The sequence below is a fragment of the Silurus aristotelis genome (genome assembly GCF_946808225.1).
Source record: "Silurus aristotelis genome assembly, chromosome: 23".
Lineage (NCBI taxonomy): Eukaryota > Metazoa > Chordata > Actinopteri > Siluriformes > Siluridae > Silurus > Silurus aristotelis.
In genome coordinates this window covers 15920691-15945847 of record NC_139596.1, presented here as the reverse complement: position 1 = coordinate 15945847, position 25157 = coordinate 15920691, and the positions used below count along the sequence as shown (strand labels likewise).

Genomic DNA, 25157 nt, shown 5'->3' with positions numbered 1-25157 from the left:
CGATAACTAGAGAGAGAGAGACGGGTGTGATCAGAGACAGACACGTCTCTGACGATGGCAGCTTTCCAACTCGGGCACCTGCTCCAGAGACCTCACTTAAACGCTCAAACATCTCACACGTCTCTGCAAACTCCAGATAACAATCTGTATACTACATTAAAAAACGTTTTTGTTTTTTTTTACTTTTGGATTTTGGATTGTGGAGATTTGTGGAGATTCATTCAACTACAAGGATGTTAGTAAAATCAGGTACTGATGTAGTTGAGGTGAGGAGACTTGGGGTTCAGTCAGTGTTCACATTCATTCATCCTAAAGATGTTCAGTAAAGTGGAAGTCGGAGCTCTATAGCAGGTATTTTCACTCCACAAATGTACACTTTATTTTACTTAACTTCGGACGGACGGACGGACAGATGGACGGATGGATTGGGATGGGTGGATAGATGGGTGGATGGATGGATGGGTGGATGGATGGATGGATGGATGGATGGATGGATGGATGGATGGATGGATGGATGGATGGATGGATTGGATGGATTGGATGGATTGGATGGATTGGATGGATTGGATTGGATGGATTGGATGGATTGGATGGATAGATAAACAAGTTGTCGGATTTTCTTCTTCCAGTATTTGGAACCACTGGTGTTTTAGTCTGTCTATAAATATGTGATATTGTGGATTATGTCTGGGGTTTTTTTATGATTTATTTTAAGTTTATCGATTGTTGGTTTGTTTATTTTGTTTGCTGTATCGTCCGTGTTTATGGACCATGTGTGCCCTTTAATAAAGTTTAAAGTAAATTAGATCTTAGGTTTGGTTATAAGAGCTTTAACTCTATTCACTACACTGCAGTGGAGGTAAGAGATTTATATTGATTTAGTCGCAAGTGTACAAGCAGTTACTATAATTCCACATATATGACTGTTACCCCTGTGAGACCTCCACCATCTCTCCAAATCGTTTGCCAAATCGTTTGCTACAAAAAAAAAAAAAAAAAAAAGAATTATCGAATAAAACAAATTCAATGCTGACAGCTGGATGAGAAACAGCTTTGGCTGGCATCATGGCAGCTCCAAAATTGGCAAATTGCTGGTTGTAGCTACCAGCTATACACTGCAAAAGGAAGGGGGGGGGGGTGAAGCAAGGAGAATAGCCAAATTGGACATGAATAATTGAACCGGCAGATAAAAAAATCAAACAAAAGCAAGGCGAGCGAAAAGGGAGCTGCATGATGTAAGTTTTGTGAAGGTGCCAGATGTTTAGTGGCACCAGGACGGGCCAGAGACTCTTAATTGAGCGCTGGACTCCGGCGAGCCAAAACCTCAGCAAAATGCGGAACATGACAAGCAAACGGATTGAGTGAAGGAAAAAAAAAAGGGAGTCTTTGTTCTGTGTTAAATTTCTTTCCTTTTTTTTTTTTTTGCAATGCTTCCTTAATCGATCCATGCTTGAAACTCTTGTTGCAACTAAACACTAAAAAGGACCCAAAGATTGTATTGTGCATATTTTAATTAAATTCAGACGCACTTCTTCGAAGTCGATTAAACTCGGCCGTCATATACTACATGTACGTCCCATATTGCAGCTAGATGGCGTCTCGAGTACTTAATTATAGCCGAGCGCTAAAGAGGCACAGGAACAAAGCCTGCATTATCATGCAGATTACACGGTAATGTTGCTAAGGTGTACAGAGAAATTCATTCACGTTAAGAGATTGCTTCACTGGATTCGATGTACGTCCTATACCCTGTTTATCCCTCCTAATTACGCCTAAATGGATACCAAATTATTTCATTTGTGTGTGTGTGTGTTTTTTTTTTATGCAAGTCTAACAGGAATTCTCTTGAACAAGCTCCTCTACAGCTCACAATTTCAGCACCCAACGGTGCAATACGGTGTTGTGTTGTTTTTTTCACCAGACAGATTGTCTGCTAAATGCGAAAGTGGCGCCTCTGGGTATGCCAGCATGAGTTGGGCGCATGGTGTGTGTGTGTGTGTGTGTGTGTGTGTGTGTGTGTAGGGCTGGCTTTGTGTGTGTGTTCCAGAAACACACTGAAAGTAAGCAAGTTTTACACACACACACACACACACACACTCCAGAAATAGTCCAAGGATTTGATTTCTTCCTACGATCTGAAATGAAACTGGGGAAAAAAAAAAAAAAAAAAAAAAAGATGCATACTGTACCACATCTTAACTGAATGCAGATGTATCAAGGGACAATTGAACTGGTGCAGCAATCACCCCAAGGATATGTTTTTACATGACGTAGCTTCTGCATCATGAACGCGAAGGCGTTTTGATATTACTAACAATAAATATCCTTGCAGGCAGAGAATCTTTTTTTAAACCGCAAACCCCAGTGTGAGCTGTGTGGTGAAAGAACAGGAAAAAAACAGCGAGGCTAAATCTCAGTGTGAGTTCTAGATAATCATCAACAGCTTCAGCATCTTTAAAAAGAAAGAAACACGACTAATCCTCTCACATTCCTGGTTGGCAGGTCTTTAAATATTGTTTTCTGCCTGTCAGCTGTTTGGTTGTGAAGTGGAAGTTCGTTCAGTTTAACTCTGTGCCAGAACACTAGAAACGTCTTGAAGCATGCTTCCTAAGAACCGGAGGAAGTGTGGTGCAGTGAGGGGTGAGAGCAGGGCTCTGAGGGGGGCTGTCTGTTTTCAGCTTTGTAGGTGAGAATCAGAAAAGGTGTTTTATACTTCTCATACAGAGAGCAGGGTCAGAGCACGGGGTCAGTGCATGGGGTCAGAACGCACAGTCAGTGCATGGGGTCAGAGCATGAGGTACCCCAAGAGTGAAAGCTTGGTGATAGCAGGGTTTGAACCTTCCAAGCAGTAAACCAGAGCCTGAAACACTGAGCTACTACCTCCCCGAAAGAAAGAAAGAAAGAGAAAGAAAGAAAGAAAGAAAGAAAGAAAGAAAGAAAGAAAGAAAGAAAGAAAGAAAGAAAGAAAGAAAGAAAGAAAGAAAGAAAGAAGGAAAAGAAAGAAGGAAAACACGTGTCCTTTCCCATTCAGTAAATTGCACCCGCTAACAGCTGATGAAATCCAGTTGGAAAAGCAGAATTTCTCGATTGTAACTAGCCAAACACGGTGGCAGGTGTGTGAGAGTGTCTTCTTCTTCTTCTTTCAGCTTCTTCCATTAGGGGTCACCACAGCGGATCATCCGTCTCCACACCCCCCTGTCCTCTACATCTGCCACTTTCAAACCAAACCTCTTGCGGCACTCTGTCGTACGCTTTCTCTAAATCCACAATGCAACTACTTCTGACCTTCTCTATACTTCATCAACAGCCTCAAAGCAAATAATGCGTCTGTGGTGCTCTTCCTCGGCACGAAACCATACTGTTGCTCACAGATGGTCACCTCTTCTCTCAGCCTGGCTTCCACTACTCTTTCCCATAACTTCATGGTGTGACTGATCAACTTAATTCCCCTGTAGTTACTGCAGGTCTGCACATCTCCGTTATGCTTAAAGATCAGTACCAGCACACTCCTTCTCCATTCCTCAGGCATCCTCTCCCCTTCCAGAATCCTGTTAAACAATCTGGTTAAAAACTCCACTGCCATCTCTCCTAAACATCTGCACGCTTCTACCGGTATGTCATCTGGTCCAACCGACTTTCCATTCTTCATCCTCTTAATCGCTGCTCTCACTACCTCCTTACTAATCCTATATACATCCTGCTTCACCAACTCCACATCCTCCAACCTTCTCTCTCTCTGATTTTCCTCATTCATCAGCTGCTCAAAATACTCCCTCCATCTTCTCAACACACTCCCCTCACTAGTCAACACATTTCCCTCTCCATCCTTTATCGCTCTAACTTGCAGCACATCCTTCCCAGCTCGGTTCCTCTGCCTGGCCAATCGGTAGGTGTGTGAGAGTGTATATGTTTATATATGATCTATCGTCTGTCCTATTTTTTAATTGACTGATGACTATTGGCTGGATTTTTGGAGGCATGGCAGGCAAATTTACAGCAGGGAAAAAACATATTGGAAGATAATTAAAATCAGTTGTAACTGCTAAGAATCTGTTGAAAGGAATTTCCTGGCAATTGTCAAAGATTATGGTGGAGGACAAACAAATGATTGTGGAAAAAGTGTCTTTCTATATATTCGAAATAAAACTGGCTGTTATAGAAAAGTAATTTACTTAACCCAGCCATTAGGGGGGCACAAGCCAGTGTACTCTTAGTGCCGGTCCCAAGCCCGGGTAAATGGGGAGGGTTGCGTTAGGAAGGGCATCCAGCGTAAAACATGTGCCAAATCAAATATGCGGATCACAAATGAGAATTTCATACCGGATCGGTCGAGGCCCGGGTTAACAACGACCACCACAGGTATCGTTAGCCGACAGGGTACCGGTGGAAATTGGGCTACTGTTGGCCCGAAGGAGGAGAAGGAGAGGAGGAAGGCGTCTACAGAGACGGCAGGAAAAGAAGCAGTGTAGGAGAGTAGAGGTTCGGGTTGGTACTTTAAATGTTGGTACTATGACGGGTAAAGGGAGAGAGATAGCTGATATGATGGAGAGGAGAAAGGTAGATGTGTTGTGTGTTCAGGAGACCAAGTGGAAAGGGAGCAAGGCCAGGAACATTGGAGGTGGGTTTAAACTGTTTTATCATGGTGTGGATGGGAAGAGAAATGGTGTAGGGGTGATTCTGAAGGAAGCGTACAGTAAGAGTGTAGTGGAGGTGAAGAGAGTTTCTGATAGGGTGATGATCGTGAAGGTGGAAGTTGAAGGGATGATGATAAATGTCATCAGTGCCTATGCTCCACAAGTTGGCTGTGAGATGGAGGAGAAAGAAAGATTCTGGAGTGAATTAGATGAAGTGGTAGATGGTGTACCTAGGAAAGAACGATTGGTGATTGGGGCAGACTTTAATGGGCATGTAGGTGAAGGGAACAGAGGTGATGAGGAGGTGATGGGTAGGTATGGTTTTAAGGAGAGGAATGTGGAAGGGCAGATGGTGGTAGATTTTGCTAAAAGGATGGAAATGGCAGTGGTGAACAAGTATTTTAAGAAGAAGGAGGATCAAAGGGTGACGTATAAGAGTGGAGGAAGGTGCACACAGGTGGATTATCTTCTGTGTAGGAGATGCAACCTGAAGGAGATTGGAGACTGTAAGGTGTTGGCGGGGGACAGTGTAGCTAGACAGCATCGGATGGTGGTCTGTAGGATGGTTTTGGAGGCGAAGAAGAAGAGGAGGAAAGTAAGGTTTGAAAGAAGAATAAGATGGTGGAAACTGAAGGAGGAAGAGTGTAGTGTGAGGTTCAGGGAAGAGGTCAGACAGGGGCTTGGTGGTGGTGAAGAGGTGCCGGATGATTGGGCAACTACTGCAGGAGTGATGAGGGAGGCAGCTAGAAAAGTACTTGGTGTGACATCTGGAAATAGAAAGCAAGACAAGGAGACGTGGTGGTGGAATGAGGAAGTGCAGGAGAGCATTAGGGAAAAGAGATTGGCAAAACAGAAGTGGGATCGACAGAGTGATGAGAAGAGTAGGCAGGAGTACAAGGAGATGCGGCAGCAGGTTAAAAGGGATGTGGCGAAAGCCAAGGAAAAGGCATATGAGGAACTGTATAAGTGGTTGGACACTAAGGAAGGAGAAAAGGATTTATACCGATTGGCCAAGCAGAGGGACCGAGCTGGGAAGGATGTACTGCAAGTTAGAGCAATAAAGGATGGAGAGGGAAATGTGTTGACTAGTGAGGAGAGTGTGTTGAGAAGATGGAGGGAGTATTTTGAGCAGCTGATGAATGAGGAAAATCAGAGAGAGAGAAGGTTGGAGGATGTGGAGTTGGTGAAGCAGGATGTAGATAGGATTAGTAAGGAGGAAGTGAGAGCAGCGATTAAGAGGATGAATAATGGAAAGTCGGTTGGACCAGATGACATACCGGTAGAAGCGTGGAGATGTTTGGGAGAGATGGCAGTGGAGTTTTTAACCAGATTGTTTAACAGGATTCTGGAAGGGGAGAGGATGCCTGAGGAATGGAGAAGGAGTGTGCTGGTACCGATCTTTAAGCATAAGGGAGATGTGCAGACCTGCAGTAACTACAGGGGAATTAAGTTGATCAGTCACACCATGAAGTTATGGGAAAGAGTAGTGGAAGACAGGCTGAGAGAAGAGGTGACCATCTGTGTGCAACAGTATGGTTTCATGCCGAGGAAGAGCACCACAGATGCCTTATTTGCTTTGAGGATGTTGATGGAGAAGTATAGAGAAGGACAGAAGGAGCTGCATTGTGTATTTGTGGATTTAGAGAAAGCGTACGACAGGGTGCTGAGAGAGGAGTTGTGGTATTGTTTGAGGAAGTCAGGTGTGTCAGAGAAGTATGTGAGGGTGGTGCAGGACATGTATGAGGACAGTGTGACGGCAGTAAAGTGTGCAGTAGGTACGACAGACTGGTTCAGGGTGAAGGTTGGACTGCATCAAGGATCGGCCCTGAGCCCTTTCCTGTTTGCAGTGGTGATGGACAGGTTGACGGACGAGGTCAGACAGGAGTCTCCCTGGACTATGATGTTTGCAGATGATATTGTGATTTGTTGTGAGAGTAGGGAGCAGGTTGAGAAGAGCCTGGAGAGGTGGAGATATGCGCTGGAGAGAAGGGGAATGAAAGTCAGTAGGAGTAAGACAGAGTACATGTGTGTGAATGAGAGGGAGGGCAGTGGAGTGATGCGGTTGCAGGGAGAAGAGGTGGAGAAGGTGGAGGAGTTCAGGTACCTGGGGTCAACAGTGCAAAGTAATGGAGAGTGTGTTAGGGAAGTAAAGAAAAGAGTGCAGGCAGGGTGGAGTGTGTGGAGAAGAGTGACATGAGTGATTTGTGATAGAAGAGTATCTGCAAGAATGAAAGGGAAAGTTTATAGGACTGTGGTGAGACCTGCGATGTTGTATGGATTAGAGACAGTGGCATTGAGTAAAAAACAGGAGGTGGAGCTGGAGGTAGCAGAGCTGAAGATGTTGAGGTTTTCGTTGGGAGTGACGAGGATGGACAAGATTAGAAATGAGTTTATTAGAGGGACAGCACATGTAGGATGTTTTGGTGACAAGGTGAGGGAGGCGAGATTGAGATGGTTTGGACATGTGCAGAGGAGGGACATGAATTATATTGGTAGAAAAATGCTGAAGATGGAGCCACCAGGTAGGAGGAAAAGAGGAAGGCCAAGGAGGAGGTTCATGGATGTGGTGAGGGAAGACATGCAGGTAGTTGGTGTAAAAGAGGCAGATATAGAGGACAGGGTGGTATGGAGACGGATGATCCGCTGTGGCGACCCCTAATGGGAGCAGCCGAAAGAAGAAGAAGATAGAAAAGTAATTAACTTCATGCCAGACCGCATCCCAACTTCTTATTAGACTTATTATGTTATATAAACACTATTTGATAGATAAAGCTACCTGACTGAATATTATGCATTTTCAATGATTTGCCATTTACCACCGGCAAAACATGCTAACGTTGGCGCACTGTTGTCTTTATCGAGGCGTAAAATTCACCACTGTGACAATGCAGAGGCAAAGACACTTCGGAAAGTGTGAATCTTTTCACCGAGTGAACTCGGGATGCCTCTTTCACTTCATTAACAGGTTTTAATGAGTCGTATGCCTGCTCATTAAGGAACATAGAAACACCTCGGATCTGCCAGTGTGTGTGCTGGCAACTCGAACTTCCCCTCGCGCGGTATGAAAATCCCCGTCAACACACGGCGCCGATGGCAGACATGACAATGACATGCAGGCAGAGCAGGAAAAAGGTGCTAATAATGAATTGGCAAAAAATGGAGGGATGTCAAAGATCAGTGCAGAACTGAACGCAGGATTGTTTGATGGGAACTTAAAGCTGCTACTGGGTCAGTGAGCTTTGCACTTTCACTGGATAGAAGGGTGTAGTTTATATAGATAGTCATCTAGCCTCTGAACTTTCCAGACATTCCATATTACTTTCTAAACCTCCTACTGAAGATGGACCAGTGGTGGACAAAGTACACAAACCATGTAGTTGAGTGTTAAAGTGAAGATTCATTCTGTTAAATGTGACTCCAGTAAAAGTAAGTGTTCCTTTAAAGTTTAAATGGTCACTTGAGTAAAAGTACAAAAGTTTTTGCCTTCAAATGTACTTCAGTATCCAAAGTACTATGATTTATTATAGCTATAATGTTCCTATGAAGTTGCAAAACATATTTGTCCTTTAAATGAATGTAATGAATGTAATTGTAGTAGCAATTTATACCTGCAAAACTAAATTAGTGTTAGCAATTTATACCCATTTGTGACGTAGGAACGTCGCGTCACGGAATAGATGCTCGGATATTTTAATGAACTGTTCATATATTGTCCGTCTGTGTCCGAGTAGTCGTTTCCGCTCATCTCCGGCTGGGTACTTCTCAGCAAATGTTGTCTGCTTCGTTTGGAAACGTCATTTGACTACTTTTTTTGCTCATCACATATCAAACATGCCGGCATCACTGGCAGTAAAAGCGAATGTATGTGTCCAGGCAGAATTAAATTGTCTTTTTTTTAATCTGAGATTTTTTTTTTAGATTTATCCATAGTTAGTTTACGAGAGCTGGGGTCTGGACATTAATATCAGCTACTTGCTGACTCCTGTGCTAGGTGATCGAGCAGTGAATTGGCAAGGCAATGGTCCATGGGATGGTCAAGGTGATGGGCCAGGGGGAAAAGGCCAAACAGAAGGGCCAGTTGAAGGGACCAGGTGACTGCCTGGTCTATGGCCCAGAAAAACGACCAGGTTGTCACCAGGTGAAAGACTAGATAATGGAGCCAGCCTAAGGGGCCAAGTAGTGTGTCGGGCCAAGCAACGGGCCAGGGCAGGATTTCTCAGTTCCAGTCCCATAGTCCACAACAGACTCCCTACTATGGGACCTGTAATTAATTTTGTTAATTATCAGTAGTAAATCTGGTCTGGCAGTAAATTCGTTGATAAATGTTTTGCAATTACATTGTCACCATTTTTTTTTAAAAATAGTGGTGCTGCATTTCAAAGTTAAAACTAAAAGTATGTTGTATCACAGCATTGCCTCAAGTTAAAGAAAGATACATGCACTGCTTTTCAAATACCTAGTTGGAAACAAAGTTTGGTTTTGGCTCTGTACTTTAGAACTGTTTTTAAAAGCAGGTAAATGAAGTTAAACGTGGTTGATGGTGTCCCTATTTTAGGAGATCACGTGTTGCTTTGGAGTATTTCTTGAATCGTTCTTAATATTTGCAAACCATTTGAAAAACAATTGTGCAAACAAAAGCAAAATTTATCACTGGATAATAAATGAATTATTTGTTTTTTTTCCTCAAAATTCTTAATTCATCGGTCAAAAATAAGTATTTGTTAATTTGCATGCACTACTGATCTAATTGTTTGTGGTTGCTTTGAGTGTATTAACTTGAATAGAGAACATCATAAGTGAAGATTAAAGAAGAACAAAAATTCTCTCATGACACCCCACCTGTCATGCCTTTATTCCCCACTAGAGGGGCGTGCCCAACACTTTAAAAACCATTGACTTAAACAATGAACTGATGGCTAGATGTTTTGGGAGTTGAGACTATTCAGGTGAGAACCGGTATAATATATTTTGCTCAACATGACAACAAGTGACTTTGTAGGAAACAACAGAATGAATTCAATGAATGTACTAAAGTATTCGTCATTTGTTCAAAGTGATGAGAAATTGTTTTTATGACATGGAGGCTAAACAAGTAGTTATGAGAATTTCATTGCTGATCTGAGAAATGCACCAGAGCAACTGAGAAAAACTGTAAAGTACGAAATGGAGGTACAAGAAGTATGCGATATTAATTTGTGCATGTGTGGCACGCAAAGATAGTCTTTTCTACAATCTGCTGAAAGACTCTGGCAGAGGTGTACAGTGGTTAACCGCTATCAAAAGCCATTGTCGCTTCTGCCTTCAAGGTTTTTATCTGTGCAGCTCAGAGTGGTTAGGGTGAATGACTGACTTGACCACTCACCTCGAGAGTGAGCCATTTTTCGTCTCTGAAAAACTACAAATTGTTTCGAGCACGAGGTGCAATTTCTGCACTGTGAAGTGCTGCCCAATGTATTTGAAAGGGTTCAGGCGGAACTCTCAACCGGTTGTTAAGGTGATTTTGTTCACTTCGGTGTTCATTTTGCACTCGCGTCACATCAATAACAAAGACAAATGGTTCAATTTCACCCCTCCTACCCGTCCGGGGTGATGGGAATTACCTGGATGGTGCATGTGCACATGTATGCCTGGAGCCTCGACAAAAATGCAGTAGTGGTACACGACACTGTACGAGGTGGTATCAAAACGTTTCGAGACCTGTTTCATAACACATCAACAGATGTGAGCACAAGGCACAGGGATCTTCATAAGTAATCGTCCTGTGTACATTGGTACACCAGTGTAGAACAATAAGCAAGGCTGAAATTCGGCGTGAATCCTGACAAATCTGCCGCAGAGACGTTTGAAATTATCAAACAACGTGATCTCACTTCCGCATCCACCCTACTCCCCAGATTTGGCTCCTGCGGACTTCTTTCTCTTCCCAAAGATGAAGATCTAGCTTAAAGGTCGCTGTTTTGACACCACTGCGGAGATCCAGCGCGAATTGCAGAAGGTGATTGACACGCTCCGAAAAGAAGACTTCCAGGACATATTCCAGAGGTGGCAGGAACCCCCTTAGGTTATATTCCAGAAGTGGCAGGAACCCCCCAGGTCATATTGCAAAATTGGCTGGAACCCCCCAGGTCATATTCCAGAAGTGGAAGGAACCCCCCAGGTCATATTTCAGAAGTGGCAAGAACCCCCCAGGTCATCTTCCAGAAGTGGCAGGAACCCCCCAGGTCATATTCCAGAAGTGGCAGGAAGACACCCCCCCCCGGTCATATTCCAGAAGTGGCAGGAACCCCCCAGGTAGTTTTCCAGAAGTGGCAGGAACCCCCAAGGTCATATTCCAGAAGTGGCAGGAACCCCCCAAATCGTATTCCAGAAGTGACAGGAACCCCCAAGGTCATATTCCAGAAGTGGCAGGAACCCCCAAGGTCATATTCCAGAAGTGGCAGGAACCCCCCAAATCATATTCCAGAAGTGGCAGGAACCCCCCAAATCATATTCCAGAAGTGACAGGAACCCCCCCAGGTCATATTGCAGAATTGGCAGGAACGCTGCGGGCGCTGTATTGCTGTGCATGGTGACAATAATTAAAGGTGATGGTGTGTAAACGTAGATAAATAAAGTACTTTCTTGTAAACAGAGCTCGCCTTGAAACCTTTTGATACCACCTTGTATTTGCTCCTGCTGCCAGACAGTGGCGTTTCTTTATGTCTGTATCTTTCTAGTTATTGTCTTGTACACATGCCAGACCCTAAAAACACCTTACAGTGCTACTCATTTATTATCATTACTAATATTTATTAACAGCTTTTTTCTTTTCACATTTCTATTTAAAACATAATTATAATAGGCTGTATATTAACTTATTTAAAGAAAACTGGTAGTTCTGTGTGAAATGAGACATTGAGCACCCCCATGTAATCAAAATGGAACAATCCTCAAATCTTCAAATATTCGGGGTCACCCCTACTACCGATGCGGCCCATTAAATGCTTATTTCCTTCTACTGAAATGAGTGTTTACGCATTTCAAGCATATTTCAATCATACCCTATGCTTTAAATGAGCGTTCCTGTTCCTGCTATCCTTATTATCAATACTCAATGCACTCTCTGTGAGATATATCCTCCCTAAGGTTGCACAATTCTTGGAGGTTTCAAGACTTGTAACTTTCCATGGGAATTAACAGAAAATTTGGGAAATAAAAGGAATCAAATTGAATAAAATGGGAATTTACAAAATTATAGGTTATAACAATGTAGTTTAAACTTACTACATTAAACTACATAAAGAAAAAAATCTTGCAGGATAAACAACCAGATTTAATGCTATTTCAATTGAATTTCTACCCTGCACTGCCATCAGTCACAAAAAAAACCCCAGTAATATTTGAAATATAGGTTAAGAAATATCTATAATTGTTCTACTTACAAAGTAAAAAATAGTTATTTTTTTATCTGTATAAGTTTGCATGCATGTCAGCTTATGACCAAACAAAATGTTTATATTTATGTTTTTTTTATATGATACAGTTTATATTAATTTCCCCAAATTTCTAATTAATTCCCAGTAAGTTTCCAACTTGTACTATTTCCCAAATTCCCCAGTTTCCACAAAGTTTCTAGAAATGTACCAGAAATAGCTAGATAACTCTTATTCTCCAACTAGGTCAGGTTCTTCCTCAGCAACAACATCTTACTACTTAACCTCTAACCAACTTAAGATCCTGTTAAATGCTGTGCTGTGAATGCGGTTACGCAGAGTTTTTGTACCATTGTGTATCATTCAGTCTGGTAAGTTAGCCGGGACCCTGTTCCTCGTTGCCCCTTGCTAGCACGGTTAAAATGCATTTCACCAGTTTCCATACCAACAATCTGCAGCAAAATATCCAACAATGAAATCAGAAACCAATTTAAACTCTTTGAAGTAAAGAAAAAAAATAAAGAAAATATATGAAAAACAAAAAATAATCAATCAAATAGAATAAATACAATACAAATAATGATGTTAAATATCATTAGCGTAATTGTCAGAATTCACTGAGAAATTTCACCACAAATAAAAACAGCAACGCTATGAAACCAAGCTGAAATTTATTCATCATTTTGCTTCAGCAAAAAGCTGTTCGAGGGTGAAATATTCCTCCCCTGACATCATTTAGATGAAACGGGGCTTTGAGAAATTGTTCTGTCACTCAAAGATTCGCCGTTCGGTTCGCTGTAGTTTTTGAAGCCCGTCTCGCTAATGAGTGCGTTTAAATGGCGGTGATGTCAGCGGGAAAGCAGAGCCAAGCTATTGTCTAATACGGAGGGACACCATCTGCACACATCCATCATGCACTCATCTAATTACCATCTACAGTCATCCTGCGGTACACATTACTCCAGCTACCGTTCGGTCCGGTTCTTCCGGGAGTTGGACCTGAGCTCAGGTGAACATCTCTGAAGACCAAAGAGGTCTTTTTAATTTCTCGGGAAAGTCTCTAGCGACATTAGTAGTTTATTATAAAAGCGTTTACACATCGGACTTAAGTGTTGTTAGGCTTTTTTTCTGCATGATGACCATGGTGATTAACACTGTTTAAACTCTAATAAGTCCCCTGGGTTTTTATTTCTTTTAGTCCATCTCTAACGTGTTTGGGGCACAGACTAAACAAATAAAGCGCCGTTTCTCTGAAACGTCAAGACTAAAAACAAACAGAAGTCTCCTATGAGAAACTTCAGGACCCAAGGCTTATTGTACTCAAGTACTAATTATGTGAGTGGTCCTAAAGGAGAGGAACTATTTTTGAAACGACCCCAAATGTACCAGCTCATAACAGCCATGCTCTTGAGAATTTACACACACACACACACACACACACACACACACACACACACACACACACACACACACACACACACACACACACACACACACACACACACACACACACACACACACACACACACACACACACACCAAGAAATTACCATGTAACAAAAATGTGTTATAAAAATAGGGCAAAATATATAAATGAGAAACTATTTAAAAATCTATTTCCCACCAGATGATATGAACGCACAATACCAACTTGATTGATTTATGATTTACACCTGAGCGGTTGAGTACTAAAAGCCTCGCTCATTGACCCAGAATTGGAAGTTTGGGATTTGAACCCCCTTCCTTCTGATCCAAGGTCCAAAACCACCGAGCTACCACCTCTCCACAAGCGATTTTACCTGGTTAACGCATGATTCCATTTCTGTAGCTTTTTAAAATAAAATCTCTTTAGCAAACAACAACACAAAAAAACTAGCACTTCTTGCAATCTTCCTGAACAAACAGTGGTACGATTTTTGCAAAGGATGGGAAAGCCACCTTCAAAAGCCTCTTTCGCTCTCTTTCTGTTGATCTACGCGTGCTCCTGAGCTACTCATCGTTCTTTCCAGATCTGCCTAGTCCATCTATGGACTGGAATTTTGTCATCATTCTGGAATAATTCCAGATGAAGATGTTTAAACTCAACAATTATGCAGATGGATTTGGATTGTAATTGATCAAAGTTTTCTATAATGGTTCAGGACTACGGTTGCCATGAACAGTTTTGCATTTAAGTCTCCATCAACTGGACATTCATTACACATATGAATGAATGGGTTCCCTTTTGAGTCTGGTTCCTCTCATGGGTTCTTGCTCGTACCACGTATCTCAGGGAGTTTTGCCTTGCCATCATCACCACTTGCTCGCTCATAAGGGATCGTTTATGATGCTAAAATGTAATATTTAGAATTTATTTCATTCTGTAAAAGCTGCTTTGGGCCAATGTCGGTTGTTAAACAAAAACTCTTAGTGAAGAACACTGATTATCTCTCCATCATGGCATGGCAAGTGGGTATTTATTAGGCAACAAGTGAACATTTTGTCCTAAAGTTGACGTGTTTGAAGCAGGAAAAATGGGCGAGCGAAAGAATTTGAGCGAGTTTGGCGAGGACCAAATTGTGATGTCTAGACGACTGGGACGCATTGCTGCACGTGGGGAGCGATCGCTGTTCTGTGTGGTCAGATTCAACAGACGAACTGTTATGCCTGATCAGTGTATAAATCTGGGTCTCCTACAATGTTGATATTTAAGTAAATCATCTGTTAGAATTACGCCTTGTGTAGTACGTTTGCAGACTGACCTTGTTTCCTCCGTCGTTCATGCCCCAGCCGCAGCTCTTCACTCCCACCGCAGCTCGGCATGCGCTCACACCCAGGCAGGTCACGGGTTGGCCGTACACCGAATGAAGAACTCGAGCTCCTTCTTGCTTCTCTTCCTCATGGTCTTCCTTTCTTACACTTGGACCTAGCAGATACACACTCTCAGCAGCCCAGGCTGAAACCAGTGGGCTCTCACGCTTTCCTGGAACCACCAACACCCCGTCCACCTAAACAACCAGACAAATAAATGTCGATTTTTTTGAAGACCATTGATACCACACGCACCATTTTTAAAATAAAAGTCTTACACAGTGCATTCAGAAAGTATTTAGACACCCCTCACTTTTTTTTTTATATTGTTCTGTTGCAGCCTGAAACTTCAATTGTTTTGTTTTATATTCATCGGGTAAAAACAGAATTCTAGGAAAGAAAAATAAATATGACATGTACATTGAGAAGTTTGCTCAGGTGCCTTCCTAGTCCTCTCGAAACGTTCCCGAGATGTTTCTACGCCTTCGCAGGAGTCTACACATGTGCATCAAATACTCCACATAAAGGGTTTAGAGACGTCTATTTAACATTTTTGAAAGGAGTCTCCAGTGTCAGGGTTTAGAAAAAGCCAGATGTAAAGCAGGAAAGGCCAAACTTGCTGCAACAAATGCTTACAGCTGCTTACAACATATGTGAAAGCAGCAACTGATGACTACAAAAAGGTTTAAATGTATGAGTCATGGTTTCATTGTAGTCGTCACTAAATATTCACTTACAGGTTTATCCAACTGGGTGAGACACACGGTGCTCCAGTAGCCCCGATCATCTGGAGCATCCACTCGCACCTCCGACCCGGATGCAGAGGAGACCACTGGCGTGTCGGCGCTCAGATCGAGGGCACTTACCTGCTGCAGGTGCTGATAGTGATGGATAGGCTCTCGACCAGATCTGGTGCTCCAGACGTTCACACACCCTAAACATTCAGATTTATTTTCACACTTTATGGTGATGATAATAAACCAATGAATCAAAACCTCTCAAACCTCGCACCGTTCTCGTAAGCAGCGCAGGCCACGGTATCGGTGACTCGCACCGCACTAACGTATGCCGATGGGGTCTCAGCTCTGGTGCTGTGGGCAGGCTGCAGGTTCAAAGCACCCGTGTCCCAGTGGAGGGTGTCCCATAGCCGCACGTCACCTGATGTATACCTGGGGAAATGCCTAATATTAGAAGTACTCAAGTATAATGTGTAAGGATGTAATACAAAAAGTACCTTCTCGAAGATACATGAATTTAAAAACAGATAAATGTTTTCTGCCTGGTGGTTTATCTTAAAATTGTATTTTATCGTAGACGTTATTGTTTTTTTGCGTGAGCACAGTATTGTGCAGAATTACTGTGTCCCAAATCGCAACATTACCGTTTCCCAAATTACAGAATAACTGTTACTCGAATCGTAGCGGTTATGTCCCAAATCATAGCATTACTGTTTTCAAATCGTAGTGCTTCTGTGTCCCAAATCTAAGCATTAATGTGTCACAAATTGCAGTATTACCGTTTCCCAAATCTTGCCGTTACTATGTCCCAAAATCATAGCATTACTATTTACAAAAAAATAGCATTACTGTGTCCCAAATCTTGGCGTTACCGTGTCCCAAATCTTGGCGTTACCGTGTCCCAAATCTTGGCGTTACCGTGTCCCAAATCTTGGCGTTACCGTGTCCCAAATCTTGGCGTTACCGTGTCCCAAATCTTGGCGTTACCGTGTCCCAAATCTTGGCGTTACCGTGTCCCAAATCGCAGCGTTACCGTGTCCCAAATCGCGGCGTTGCCGTGTCCCAAATCGCGGTGTTGCCATGTCCCAAATCGTCGCGTTGCCATGTCCCAAATCGTAACGTCACTATGTCCCAAATCGTGGCGTTACTGTGTCCCAAATGGTAGCAGGTTAAAATGATTATTACAGTGGTCCCCGAATGGTATCGTCTACGTCTACTTTTCTAAAGACATATTCTGAGCTGATATTGTATATAACCCCTTGTAAAATTAAAGAGGACTTTTAAAGTCGATTATAAAGTACAAAAAGCTGAACTGCAATATGAACTGAACCGCAACATGGAGCAACAACATTTACTTCTGTTAGATGGGCGCGTTTGTGTCCTGGTACACGTGTTGTTATTTTGTAAGAGATGTCTCTTTAAAAAGTATAAGTATGCAAATTGGGATGCAGCACACACCAAGAGCTAAATCCAAATCGACCTGGGGATTTCTGTAAAGGTGACAGTATCAAAGTTAGCAATAAACGTTAGCTGTGTGTAAGTGGACGCTCACCCTGCGACGATCCGTCTATCAGAGGAACTGACGTCGCACAGCACTTTCCCGAGTTCATACTGCAGCTGGCTGATCGACCCGACTCGATTCTGCAGGATGTACAGACAAAACGAATGTCAATACTGCACATGCACACAAACGCATCTGATCTTAAATCTGATCTCACTTTAATCTTAAAGTAAAGCGTTTCTTGTGCTGAAGACCTGCACCAGTTACTCACCTTCCAGTTGTACTTGACAGTTTTCTCAGTGTTAAAGCAGTCCCTCAGTGTACTTTTCCAGCATGGCGAGTCGGACACGCTCGCGTCTCTCTGATAGCCTTCCTCGAGGAACAACCTGTACCACAGGACCTCGTCCTCCGCTAACACTCTCCACGACTTGCTCACCTGACACACCAGACAATACACTTTATGGGCAAACGTTTATGGGCACATGACCATAATAAGTAATAAGTGATTTCTGGACATCCCATTCCACATTTAGTTCCTTTTTCCACTCCACATATTCTTCTGGGAAGGGGTTCTGCTTGTGAAGATCATTTAGATGTTTAGGTTTCTTCCCATGCACTGGGAACACTGAAGAACTTTCCAATCAGATACTATCAGATAGATTTACTAATTGATGGAAGTCTGTTTTCATGGGTTTTTCGTAAGATGTCTTGATGTTCTCTCTTGAACTGTATATAAAATTTTTTCGTATGTAAACGCAGTTTGATTTTCAGTATAACTACTCAATTTGGATGAAGTTTCATGGACACCTGAGTATTTAATCGGTGTGCACATTCCACATTTAATCTCTAATTGCTGTTATAACAACTAGATAGTGGATGGTACCAATACCGATATCTAGATTGGATCGTACTTGCCGATATTAATCAACCAAAAGTTTTTAAAATTCATACTAATTAAAAAACCAACATATTTAACACTCCATGTGCAATATAGTACTAAACTTTATTAAAAAAAAAAAAAAAAGAAGAAATAAATAAATAAAAAGTACCGAATAATTGAAATGTGCCAAATGAAATAAATATGAATATATTTATTCATATATATATATATATATATATATATATATATATATATATATTTTTTTTTTTTTTAATAATTAATAAAGTATAGCGCTCTCCGTGCAGCGCGTACTCTCACGGGTAAAAACAGCATGTAGTGTCAGAGATTGGCCTCTAGAGGCTGCTCTCGAAGTTTTTCTTCATTTCTCATAAAAAAAAAAAAAAATACTTCCCAACATAATATATTATTTAAAAAAATCGTTCTTAAAGCATCATCTGTACTACAGTGGCATAAAAGAAGTGATCAGGGGTATGAACAATTATCATGATATTGTAAATAATAATAATCTGAACACCCACAGAACATCAGAATGAAAAAAAAATAAAATAAAAAAAAAATTAAGCTGCTTACCTGAGCGCATCGCCCCAGATCAACCCGGGTTAGGAACTGAAAGATCTTCAGAGCCAGTTCATACGGCAGCTCGATGTCAAAGAACGGGATTTCGTTCACCTCGTTCTAAACGGGTATGGGGGAAATCGAGAGTCACTGATTATTCACTGAGGATTTATGCCCATTACTTTGACATACACAGGACGATGTGCATAAATATACGTCAGGTGATTGTCACAGGTCTGTGCTCCCTGTGACTGTGTGCGCAGCCTCGTGCTGTCATCTGTTGGTCACGGTACAAAACTAGTCTCAAAACTTTTTGATAGCAACTCGTATACTGTTTAGGCTAATTTTAGATTTTTTTTAAATCGAGGGGCACATGGTAATATTTGCTGCATAATAATTGTATTTGAATTTGCAAACGAGAGGGTCTAAGAAATTTTCTAAACACAAGGTGGGCAACATTTTGCCAACCCACCAGCACTACCATTGGGCCAAATCTGCTTCTAATTTGGAAGCATGTTTGTGATCATAAATTTTGAACATCCACAGATTCCCTGAATCACAAATTATACAGGTAGTCGTCGACTTACAACCTATGCAACTTACGACCATTCGACTTTACGACCACAATCGCTAGCCGGGAAATAGGTGTAGCCACAGGCACCTTCAGGACAATGACTTAAGGCTATACAACAAATTGTGACAGTGACACCTACTGGTCAGAAGCTGCAATACCATGTTAAAAAAAAGGCTTAAACTTAATTACCATTTTTGCTACTCCTTGATATCCTGCTGTGCTCTGTTTTTCTGTGATTGTTTAGTCAACAGTTGTAACGTGAAAATTTTGGGTGCTTGGTCTCCTAAACATGCTGTTTGCAGCTTTATTTTTAGGAATTTTTTCAACTGTTTCCTAATGTTCCATTTAAACCTGGATAGACAGGTGCGTGTATGAAGTGTGTCTCTGGTCCTTCAGCGAATAAAAGGCCATATTTAATTTCACTAGAATTTCTGCGCATTTTGGCCGTAAAAAAAAAAATATATATATATATATATATATATATATATATATATATATATATATATATATATATATATATATATATATATATCAATTCATAAGTCTCACTGTGTGTACATTAATTGTATAATCAATAACCAATAATGGCAAAATAAAAAATCTTTAGAAATGTCTCTACCTTTTTTTTTATTTTTATAAAATTAAACCGAAAATATCGCACGTATACAAGTATTCAGACCCTCTGCAACAACGCCTGAAAATGAGCTCGGGTGCCTCCCATTTCTCTTGAATGTTCCTGAGATGTTTCTGACTGGTGTCTACCTGTAGTAAATTGGACATGATTTGGAAAAACACACCTCTCTATAAGAGGCCTCACAGCGGACAATAAATATCAGAGCAAAAACCAGGCCATGAGGTCAAAAGAAACTGCCTGCAGCTCTGGAAAATAATTAAACTGGACTGTTGCAAAGTGCGGTGACGACTACAAAAGATTCTGCTGCTCTGAAGCCTCCTGAGAGCATAGTGACCTCCGTAATTCTCAAATGGAACGACTTTTCCAAGGCTGCAACATAAAACAAAAAGAAAACAAACCAAAAAATAAATGAAGGGGCTCCAAATATTAATGAAAGGGTTTCTGCAGGTTTTTAAAGACCATTAGGAATGAAATTTAAATTCATCAATTTGCTAAACATGAACTTCCACATCGCTGAAAAATAATCAATAACAGGAAGCTGATTGGCTGCTGCACGTTGGTCTCATTTGTAGTCGAAATATTATATTTGAACCGACGAAAGAAAATCTTTGACTTTTTAAGACTCTACTGTATAAATTATATTCTAATCATGTATTTATCTGCACTTTTGCACGATTGCTACATTTTACACTTCTGGTAGATGCCAAACTGCATTTCGTTGCTGTGTACCTGTACAATGCAATGACAATAAAGTAAGTAAGTAAGTAAGTAAGTATCTATCTATCTATCTATCTATCTATCTATCTATCTATCTATCTATCGCAAATATATTTGAATTAAGCTTTGGGTAAATACCGCTCTGATTCTCGAACTCCTCGATTGAGACGCTGTTACACCAAACAACACTGACAAACAATTGAGCCAATGGTACAGATTGTTTACATTCATCTTCCGAATATATTAAAATCGGCTGAAAATCCTGGGGTCAAGTGTGCGAATGAAGGGAGAGCGTGTTAGAGAAGTGAAAAAAAGAGCGCAGGCAGGGTGGAGTGGATGTAGAAGAGTGATGGCAGGAGTGATAAAAGATCCAAAAAAAAAGTCTAAGATGATGGTGAGGCCTGCGATGTATCGTTAGGAGACTAAAAGACAGGTGGAGCTGGAGGACGAGGAGTTAAAAACGATGGACAGGGGAAACTAGTATTATCAGAGTGACAGTACTATTAGAAACTAGTTTATTAGAGTGACAGCGCATGATGGACATTTTGGAGACAAGGTGAGGGAGGTGAGATTGAGATGTTTGGACATGTGCAGAGGAGGGACATGGGGTATATCAGTAGATGAATGCTGAGGATGGAGCCACCAGGAAGGAGGAAAAGAGGAAGACCAAGAAGGTGGTTTATGGATGTGGTGAGGGAAGACATGCAGGTAGTTGGTTTCAAAGAGGCAGATGTAGAGGACGGAGTGGTATGGGGATGGATGATCCGCTGTGGCGCCCCCTAATGGGAGAAAAGCAGAAGATCCTTCAAACATATTAAAAAAGATTTTACTCCAAAACCTGAAACAGCACAACACACCTGTCGCTCCTCTGACTGTTATAAGTCTCTTGTACATTTGTATGATTCACTCTGACAATCAGCAGTCAGTCAACATAAAGGAAAAGGGATTAATTGCACCAGTGAGCTCTGGGATAAGATCCAAACTCTTAACACTTCACAAGGTCTTGACTGTTTTCTTCTAGAAACACTTCCAGAAACACGTGACTACAAATCTTTTTATTTAGATCTAAATAAATAATAGGTAATATCCAGTAGTGGATCTAACCACCAATCGTATATTGAACCTACCAGATCGTGAATAAACTGGTCTATAAGTGTAAGACGAGCTCTGTTTGGAGTGTGTGGAGCTGAGAGGAGCTGCTGCGGTTCCTCTCCACGCTCACAGCGCCTCTTCCTCCGCATTCTCTCCTCCTCCATCCTGGCCAGCAGTGGGCTGCTCCTTCCATCCAACAACCCCTCTGCTATCGACACGTACTGGGGCTGATCTTTACATCCATCCCCATCTCTGGGTTTCTTCTCACGTTCTCCAGCACCATGGCCGCTCCTCGGCTCTTTCTTCCCATCCGCTTGGCTACAGTGTCCAAAATCCCCCGCAGCACTCTCCCCTTTTAACCGAGTCGTTTTCTCCAGTTCCTGCTTCCACCGCTTCCTGAAGTCCACAAGATCTTCTCCAGCCTCCATTGCATGTTGAATTTAAGGTTAAAACTATTCGTATACACCGCATTAATACGCTTCCTTTACCCCGCACCTGAAGCAAAACAAACTTCGCGGTCCGACCGCATAATCGCCTCGGCTGGATAATGCGTCTTTACTTTTAATAGTTCCGGGTGCCGCATTTAATGGTTCCGTTTGCTTAACAATATACACAATATTTTGGTTTGCCTTTTTTTTTGGTGTTTAAAAAATGTATTAAAAAATTACAAGACCAATATTGATTTAATGATGAAGCAATATTTCTTTTTTTTTTTTTTTTAGGAGCCCAATTAAACCCGGTAATCAACATTTTTTTGCATAGTAAGAAAAAAATTGAGGTTAATGTGGTTAATAATAGGACACGATACAATAAAGATACATATGAAGCAGCTACCGATGCGATACGATTCACTCCTATTGCGACGCGGCGCGATCTGATTCAACGCAATGCGATTCGATGTCATACGCTGCAATGGGGGAAAAATATTCTACACAATTCAATATGGTACAGTTCACTTTTATTTCTTTGGTTCAGACTTCTGACCTCTAACGCACGGCCCTATAACAAACAGGCCTTTGTAGTGCAAAAAACAAAAAAAAAGGAACAAAGATTAAATAAAACCTGATGTTCTTTTTCCCGTTGTGTCTGCAGGAAGATGCAGCTCTACCTCTGCCAGGTTAATCTGTATTCTAAGTGACTCTCAGGACACGCCTCGGTGCTGAGAGAACGTGCTCGAGAAGATCTGTATATCAATTATTGATCGCAGATTATTAGTCAATTTCTAAATAATAAAAGTATAGCACATCTACTACTAATAATATATAAATAAATAGTTTTTTTCCCTAATACAAATATGTAAAAAAATTGTACATTGAATACAAGTTGGCATTTGCATCTGGAAAAATCGGTGCATCACATCGATAACTTTTATGCCAATGCTCCAATGCGAATCGTGAATTTTACCAATCCTAAAAGACGTACATCCAACTACCGTATATTGTTAGTTTGACTAATATTTGTTTACCTGTTTGTGTCCAAGTCTGTGTTGATTTGTCCCTGCACACTTACTGACAATCCAAGGAGATGTTGTAGTGAGTATTTGTTACCATTCAAATAAATAGATAGAAGTTACCAATTCGCACAATTTGGTATCATATGACGTTGGTAAAAGTGCTGACAATATTTTTACTTTTAATAATAATAATAATAATAAAACTAAACAATACAGAACATGAGAGTGAGAACTAATTATTATTAGTAGTAGTAAAGACTATAATCACACTCTATCACTCAAATGAGGATGGGTTCCCCTTTTGAGTCTGGTTCCTCTCAAGGTTTCTTCCTCATGACATCTAAAGGAGTTTGTTCTTGTCACAGTCGCCACGGCTTGTCATCAGGGATAAATACACACCATTCACCTTAACTGTTAAATTCTGTAAAGCTGCTTTGAGACACTGTCTGTTGTGAAAAGCGCTATAGAAATAAACTTGACTAGACTGATAATAATACAGTAATATTGCTGCCCCTGTAGTGCTCATGAACTCCTCAGCTGCAACACAATCCATTTCCCTTAATGTAATTCCATACAGATGTGTATTATTGAAGTGACAGATGTTTTAGCCTGTAAAGTTTACCCATAATGCACTATTGGATGTTAGTTTTGTGTCACAAAGTTGTGACACAAGATATTCAAGAAAATGCAAATTGAGCATAAACGAGTTTATAAGACATACTTATTTTACTGTGAACAAATACAAACTCATTTTAGGTAACAAAAGACTTGTTTAGGAGCAAAATAAAGATGAACCCAACAGTTCATGTGGTTTAATACAGTTGTAGCATGTGTACAGTAATTAATACAGTTTCTCAGACCAAAAAAAAAAGCAGCTGTTATAAAGTTAATATAAATGACTTACAATTATGAATTAATTATAATTATCCGAGCATTCGGGAGTTAAGGGCCTTGCCTAAGGGCCCGGCAGTGGCAGTTTCTTGGTGCTGGGATTTTAACCACTGAGATACTTCTAATTTAGTAAATAAATAATAAATAAATATTCACAACCTATACAAGCAATTCTTTTTACTTTTTAATTAACAATTGAAATCTTATATGAATTAATGACCTCACTCCTTTTTGTAGATATTTGTTGTAAAGTTTTTAATTTAAACATGTTTTGTTAAGGTATTAAATGTAAATGTATATTACTTTACTGTAAATACTGTAACGAGCCATTTTTTGTTATCGACTTTTAATATACGACTCTGCTGTAAATGTACAGTACTTTACTGTAAAAAAAAACAAAACTTCATGTACAGTACATTATGATGGACACATTTTCAATTAATTTATGTACTTTAATGTAAATTGATTTAGTTAAGGTATTAACTATAAGTGTACAATATTTTACTGACAATATTGTATATGTTTTTTTCATGTTATTTACTGTAAATATATATAATACTTCACTTTACTTAATATTTACATTCTTTACTGTAAATATGATTGTTATGTGCTGTGAATATACAGTACCTTACCGTCAATGTTTTATATGCTGTAAATATGCAACACTTAATACTGTTAATATCCAGTATGTATAGTAAAGTTTAAATAATTTTGCTGTGAATGTGCAGTACCTCATTGAAAATATTTGATTTACTGTAAATGTTCAGTATTTTACTCTAAAACACAATATATTTGCTATAATTTTACAGTACTTTACTGTCAATGTTTTATATGCGGTAAATATGCAACATTTTGCTGTTAATATCCAGTATTTTACTGTAAAGGAGCCTTTTTATGGTTATGCACATCTGTGTGCAGTACTTTACAGTAAAGTTTAAAAAAATGTGGCTGTAAATGTGCAGTACCACATTGTAAATATTTTATTTACTGTAAATGTCTAGTATTTTACTCTAAAACACAATGTATTCGCTATAATTTGACAGTACTTTACTGTAAATGTTTTCAATAACAAACTGCCACTCTATACTTGTTTACTGTAAACATGATTTGTTGTTATTTGCTGTGAATATACACTACATTACTGTAAATATGTTGGGTGTAAATGTAAAGTTTACAGTTGTTCAGTCTGTGCTGTCAGTGATCACAGAGACAGGAGGAGGCTCGAGTGAGGGGATTTGAAGAGTTAACTGTTAGAGCTCTCTTTTG

At 40.6% G+C, this 25157-nt stretch overlaps 1 protein-coding gene across 1 annotated transcript in view; it reads right to left on the bottom strand.

Annotated features, from left to right (window-relative positions):
* The window catches only part of fbxw8 (F-box and WD repeat domain containing 8), a 31355-nt gene extending 9242 nt beyond the window's left edge, over window positions 1–22113 (bottom strand). Inside the window, exons 1-7 of the mRNA XM_083527367.1 lie at window positions 21583–22113; window positions 18546–18650; window positions 17346–17510; window positions 17126–17214; window positions 15848–16005; window positions 15574–15770; window positions 14788–15033 (exon numbers count right to left, since the gene is read on the bottom strand). Coding sequence (XP_083383493.1) covers window positions 14788–15033; window positions 15574–15770; window positions 15848–16005; window positions 17126–17214; window positions 17346–17510; window positions 18546–18650; window positions 21583–21975 — 1353 coding nt within the window. The 5' untranslated portion in view covers window positions 21976–22113. The remainder of the gene's footprint in view (window positions 1–14787; window positions 15034–15573; window positions 15771–15847; window positions 16006–17125; window positions 17215–17345; window positions 17511–18545; window positions 18651–21582) is intronic.
* Window positions 22114–25157: the final 3044 nt, after the last annotated feature.